At 29.6% G+C, this 7,500-nt stretch overlaps 1 protein-coding gene across 1 annotated transcript in view; it reads left to right on the top strand.

The window, feature by feature from the left end:
* The window catches only part of LOC113818048 (Segment polarity protein dishevelled), a 76,639-nt gene that overhangs the window by 56,596 nt on the left and 12,543 nt on the right, over window positions 1-7,500 (top strand). The window contains 5 exon segments of the mRNA XM_070145215.1: window positions 759-820; window positions 1,606-1,658; window positions 1,980-2,220; window positions 3,974-4,102; window positions 4,959-5,095. Of these exon segments, the coding sequence (XP_070001316.1) occupies window positions 759-820; window positions 1,606-1,658; window positions 1,980-2,220; window positions 3,974-4,102; window positions 4,959-5,095 (622 nt within the window).

Below are 7,500 nucleotides of genomic sequence, written 5' to 3' on the forward strand. Positions count from 1 at the left end.
CATGGTTAGTTTTTGACTGAGAACTGACAGAGGAAAGAGAATATTAATCATTGTCGGTAATTCCATGGTTGCTGAAATTTGCATATTAGTTATAACCACAAACCCAAAGTTGAGGATATTATTTCCACAGTAAGAATCAGGCAGATTTAACATATTCTACAACAAGCAAAGGGTAGGAATAACTTGTACCTTGTATTATGTCTCTTTTATGTTTTTTTCATTCATTCATTCCTTTTCATGAATGTCATTGGCTGTAAATGTAACTTTCAGCTTTACTGCCCATCTAAAGTCAGTAATTATTGTTGGACTCTCTCTCTCTCTCCCGCTCCCCAATCAATAGCATAATTACCTTCATATACTAATTAGTGCCTCTGGTTTGAACTGTATTATAGTCTCTTCTATCCTCAGTCCATCTGCTTCCCTAAGATGTTCATACTATGAAATGCTGTGTGTCCCTATTTATTGGTAGAGGCTTGTCAAATGTCATGTACAAAGACTTTATGACAATTTTTTCACATGATTTCCCCTGCTTAAAGTTTATGGTTTTAGGCCTGAATGCATTGCAAAAATATATTTTTTTTTTCTTTTCTTTTTCTTTTTTTTTTTCTTTTCTTTTTTCTGCATATCCCGTCAGCAGCTTTGTTGTGTGTAATAGTAAATGGCATGCAACATATTCTAAAATGTTATGTCTTGTGTTATCTGTCTTTGCTCATTATTATTTTAATATCCAAATTAATGATGTCCCCTTAAATTTGAAGATTAGGGAATATGAAAGTACATCTATTTATCTCCCCATGAAAACTAACCAAGGGACACTGTGGTAAAAATGTATGTTGCATATGATTAAAATACAATTACCATAGGGATTAACTAAGCTGTATGTGACTCTTACTAATTGATAATGTTCTGATATTGCCTCTGATCTAAATCATTTAACAGAATTACAAGGCATGTGAATAATATTCATGGAAAGACATGTTAGTATCTTTAAAATAATCTACAGTGGTGGCTCCATAGTAATTGATTATATGAAATGTGAATCTGTTCATCTGATTGAATATAGGTGATAAAGTTAAGCTATTATAAAAATGGGAAACATTATTTTTCAAACACATGTTGCTTTGTGTACTGATATTTTCCGGTGAAATCTATATATATTTGAGTATCAGATTTGCAAGAGAGTTTGCTTTATATGAATTAGGACCAAATTATGGAGTTAAATTTAAACATGGATAAGATTACATGGAAGGTAATTACTCAGCAGATGAATTCACACACACCCATAATTAAATTGCCATATTATTATTATTGTGAATAACATCATTGTTAATAGATGCATGCAATTAATATTTAAATGTCTTCACTGCTCTTACTTGATGTTTCATTGATTGGCAGAGTAGGGTTTAATAACTGGATTTTTAATTCCCCCCTCCCTTTTTTTTTATTATTATCATTATTATTATTTTTTTTAGCAAATTTCTGTGATTGTAGACTAATATGTGATATGTCTGTAGCTATGCGGATCAATGGTCATGGAAGCCGTGTGCCTCGACACCACGGCTATGAGTCATCGTCTATGATCAGTTCTGATTAGAATCTACTCAGCTTCTTTGACTCGGATGATGATGCCTCCAGTCGTATCACTGCCACCACAACAGGTATGGGGATACTCTGAAACCAGTTTCCACCTGTATTGGAGAAATGTTTTTGATAAGATTATTCCATGTTGCTCTAACTTTCTTAACTTGTTAATTGCTTTTTTTGTCTTCTTCTTCTTTTTTCTTTTTCATTTCTTTTCTTTTTTCTTTTTACTACATTTTCTTTTTTGCTTTCATTTTCGAGAAGTTCAGTTGAATTTCTGGAATTCATTTTATTTTATTTTCTGAATATCTAGACATACCCATATTCTATGAGCTGTGTCCTAAGTTCGTAGACCCTTACAACATGCTCTGTTCTGACTTTCTTCCTTCTGTTATCAGGAAGCAGCAGCGTATCTCGCCTCCATGCCCGCCATCGACGGAAAAAGCAGCGCCGACACCGCCTGCAACCCCCTATGTCTCGCACTTCTTCTATATCTTCTATTACTGACTCTACAATGTCTCTTAATATTATTACTGTCACGTTAAACATGGACACTGTCAATTTTCTGGGGATATCTATCGTTGGGCAATCAAGTAAAGGTGGCGATGGTGGTATCTATGTGGGATCAATTATGAAAGGGTAAGTTTATTGTTGTTCTTGTCTGGCAGGTTTAATTGTGCTGATATCTAGATATTCTAATTCAGAGAATTAAATATAAAAATACATACTTCAGGTTAGTTACTTTAAGAAAAATTTGGGCTTTGGATATATGTATATATTTGTGTACTACTATATCTTAATCCATTCATATATATATATATATATATATATATATATATATATATATATATATATATATATATATATATGTTTGTATAATATATATATATATATATATATATATATATATATATATATATATATATATACATATATATATACATATATATATATACATACATACATACATATATATATACATACATACATACATATACATACATACATACATATACATACATACATATACATACATACATAAATACATGTATACATACATACATACATACATACATACATACATATATACACACATATATGTATGTATGTATGTATGTGGGGGGGGGGGGTGCTTAAAAAAAGGAAAAATGCTATATATATTTCTGTAAGCTAAATTATGGTTCCCAACTTTGGGGCTTGCAAAGGTAGTAGTTGTTCATGAGCAAAGTTCAGAATTTCAGAGACTCCAACATAAGATATATTATTGCTTGCTATAAAGCCTCCAAAGATCAACTTTTTGGAGAGGAAAAAGAAATGCAAACTCAGTTATGGTTATTCTTCTTTTATTTAGTAGACAGGTCTTTCAAAAAACTGGGGTTTCTGTGAAAACTGATTTAAATAGACTGGGTCTTTGGTGGTGAAAGGGTTGGGAACCTTTGCTCTAGCATTTGTATAATAATGGATTAAAGGAAAAAAATCTTTGGTGATAGATTAGATGCATCATTAGTGCGATAATATTAGTGAAGTTAAAACAAATAGTTTAAGATTATGAGGGAGTTACTCCGATGAAAGTAAGTCCTGTGGGTTTTAAGCTCTTGCCATGTATTTGTGATTAGATAGTATAATAGTATGGGCTTTTATTTTTATTATACTGTTATTTTTGCAAAATACATAACCATAGCAAGAATTTTTTTGTGAATTGTTATGGTGTATTTGAAATTTCAAAGTAATTTTTCTTAGTAAAGCAAAATAGCTATCCATATTTGAGTTAATATATGCCTGAATAGGAATGATGTTTTACATGTCTAATTAAAAATTTTATAGAGCAGTTTTTAAAAGATAACTCTGAAATGGAACAGTAAATGAAACCCTGTAGCAAAAATGGCTGTTCAAGTGCTTTTATTTCTGAATTACAAACTTGTAAAGTGTCTCTGTAAATATGTACTGTAGAATCAGTCTCCGTAATTGCACCATTAGCCAATTTGTCCACAAAATTTACAATTACCTGCATGTTACAGTTTCTGACTGAAAGTTCTGTTATGAAATGAAAAGAAACAGATCCGAATTGTAGATTAGGGATTAGTACAGAAGGTTTTATTATAGCAGATTTGGTAGTATATCTATATGTTATTAATCTTAAGGTAGTGTAATATTTCAAAGATTTTCATAATGCAGTAACATATGTTCTTAGGAAGCTCCCTCCCAGAAAGATAAATTTGTATTGGTTACAGCACTATAGAGAGAAAGGATCCTAGACTAATCTCATTTTGCTGATACTATGATACTCTGCCTTTTGATTTCATTGTTAGGAATGAAATACATAAAAAAAATTTGACTTGAGTGATGACGACTGTGAGTTGATATCATTGTATATTGCTTTTTGTCTTTTCAGTGGTGCGGTAGCATTAGATGGGCGTATAGAACCTGGAGATATGATCCTCCAGGTTAATGACATAAACTTTGAGAACATGAGTAATGACGAAGCAGTTCGGGTGTTGCGAGAAGTTGTTCAAAAACCAGGGTGAGTTGAATGTTATTTAAAAAACTGATCAGTTTCATTTTTGCAAATACAAAAGAAAGTAATTGCATGGAGTGAAAATTACAGATCTTCCCTCTTATATAAAATGAAAAAGACCTAATTCTTAGATGTACATGTATACACTGTAATAATGCAGATACAAATGGATTCTCTTATACAAGTAAGCTACCCAGATGATAGATCTATTCACAAAATTATCCAGTCATTTTTGGATTTGTGGCATGCTATATATATCTTTTATAAGGCTGTAATACTTTTACATCGTCCAAATATTTTGCATATACGGCTGCCACCTTTCTATCCCATTTTCACAAAGTTGCCAGCTTTCAATTTCCATACTTTTTGAAAACCCAGTCTTTTATTTCGAAGTTGAGATCTTTTTTTCTTTCTTTGCCAATTTCGTTCATCTTTGTCTTTTTCATAAGAACGACTTGTAATTTGGTAAAGGCAGTTCTTTCACTTTCATTCAATATTTTTGTATCATGAGTGCTTGTGTGTATGTGTGTGTGTGCATGTACGTAAGTGTGAGTGTGTGGATTAGGGTGTATGTGTGTGTGTGTGTGTTTGTTTGCATGCATCATAAAACTCAGGAAACTAAGCAAATAGAGATACAAGGCCGTAGATGTACCAAATAGATGTACAGGCCATTGCTGAAGATGAAAGATACATACATGTGATATATTTCATTTGTGGTTCAAAGACATGTAGACAGACAGGTATATATATGTATATTAAGCTGTTATTTATATATTTATTTGTAGATATGCATTTATATATATTTATTAAAAAAAAAAAAAAAAAAAAATTATTCTTTTCAAAATGAACTTTGCATTTTCAGGCCAATCAAACTTGTTGTAGCTAAATGTTGGGATCCCAATCCAAAGGGCTATTTCACCATACCTCGCACAGAGCCTGTTCGACCCATTGACCCCGGTGCGTGGGTTGCCCATACTCAAGCATGCCGAGGAATACCAGGTTGAGTGTAGACCATGTTTTATTGTATTTGCAGTGCTGCTAAGTTGTCATGGTAACGTGTTTATGACTATAAGATATGAAGGAGCACTGGAAAATACAATGTAAGATCTCTGTTAATTATTTTTTTATGTAAATAGATGCATATACTTTTTTCTTATTTTTATAATTAAATTGCTGTAAACACATCCAACAATAGTATTGTTAGCAAGTGATGGCAAGCAGATACAAGTGCTCCATTCAGACTAATCATGATTGCGTTCACCTTGAATAAGTGATTGTTTGCCCCTAACAATATGACTATGGAGGATACTGTTATGGAATGCAATAGACATTTAGCATTTCTAGGTATATCTGTTGCTTTTCATGCACTTTCAGATGTTAATAAGCAATGATGCTCTCTTTCTCTGTAGACAAGTCTAAATTTTAGGATTTAATATGTGAATAAACCAGATTTTTGCATTATTTTTTTTCTCTCTCTGTCTCTTTCTCATTTTCTCCTTGAATGTATTTAGGTTAAAATGTTGAATTGGAGTTGTTTAATATCCGCGAGAGTGTAATGTACATAAGTACATCTTCACAAGCTACGGTCTCATCAGTATGTTTCCTCTTGCACATTTTAGCCTGCTGTCCTTTTGGTTCTTAGATGTTTCCACTTGATTTATGTTTTGGTTAATGTACAGCACAATTTATTTCAGTGCAAAATGGAGTATGAAAATCTTGATAAAGGAGTGAAATAGCTGTAAATATAGTAGAGGATATGATAATTTTATACTTTATATATATATACACACACACACACACACACATATATATATATATATATATATATATATATATATATATATATATATATATATATATATATATATATATATGTAAGTATGTATGTATGTATGTATATTTATGTATGTGTATGTCTATATATGCATATATGTGTGTATATATATATATATATATATATATATATATATATATATATATATATATATATATATATATATATATATATTTAATTATATATATATGTCTATATTCATATATATATGTATATATATATATATATATATATATATATATATATATATATATATATATATATATATATATATATATATATATATATATATATATATATATTTATATTTATATGAGTATGTATGTATATATATGAGTATGTATGTATATATATGAGTATATATGTGTATATATATGTATATATATGTGTATATATATGAGTATATATGTATATATATGCGTATATATGTATATATACGTATATATATATATATATATATATATATATATATATATATATATATATATATATATATATATATATATATATATTTATATGTATATATATATATATATATAATGTATAAGTATATATGTATATACATAAAAGGATATATTTTATATATATATAAGTATATATGTTATATATATATATATATATATATATATATATATATATATATATATATATATATATATATAATGTCCATAGATATGGATATTGATGATGGTATTTACTATCACATCTGCTCAGTAACTTGATGACTTTAAAACAAATTATTTAATTTCTCCCTTTCAGTAGCTGTGTGTGTACAAAATAAGTAAATATATCAAACAGCTACATAGTCTCAAGAGAGGAAGTGATAATGATTTAGGAGGATTTTAGAGCTTTTCTCTTTTTTGTATCTCATAATTTCAGACTTTATTAAGTTTGATTTCTATTTTGCTTTCTTTTTTATTTCTAAGAATTTGTTTTTCTCAAATTCATAAAACATTTGATTATCTAAGTGGGCCACTTGCATCATTCAGAATTAACTATTCCAGTCTTCTTCTTAGAAAATTGCATTAAATTGGAGATTTTTAAATTGTAATTGGCATTGGCAAGAACAATGTGTGAAGTATGTAGTAGATAAGTAAAAGATAAAAAGCATAGATTGGTATAGGCATTATGTCCTTGGCCATTAAAAGCCAAGAAATGAGGACAGAAATCATGGTCATACACAGCTCTGAGTACAGTTAAATCCCCATAGTATTATTGGCACGATTTTTTATATGAAAATGTTTGAGTAATTTGTTGCATTGATAACCATTTACATTGTTCTTTGCCACAGCCAGTGTAATTTTGGATTCAGTTAAATGTTTTGATTTTTTTTAATTAGAAAGAAAAGCAGTTGCATGGGAGTGTATTTTCATAATTCATAGAGGTTGTTAGGTTAAGCTCGCATATTACTTTGGCATGTCTTTATATGTGGATGACTTTAAGAATACTAGGCTTTCCTTGTTTTAGTATTAAATACAGGTTGAAGTTCTATAAAGATGTGAAGACCACAAATAGTTAAGTGGTATGGATACAAAATTTTTGCAGTTATGCCACCGACATGTAAGGCAAA

The sequence above is a fragment of the Penaeus vannamei genome, chromosome 33 (assembly GCF_042767895.1).
Source record: "Penaeus vannamei isolate JL-2024 chromosome 33, ASM4276789v1, whole genome shotgun sequence".
Classification (NCBI taxonomy): Eukaryota; Metazoa; Arthropoda; class Malacostraca; order Decapoda; family Penaeidae; genus Penaeus; species Penaeus vannamei.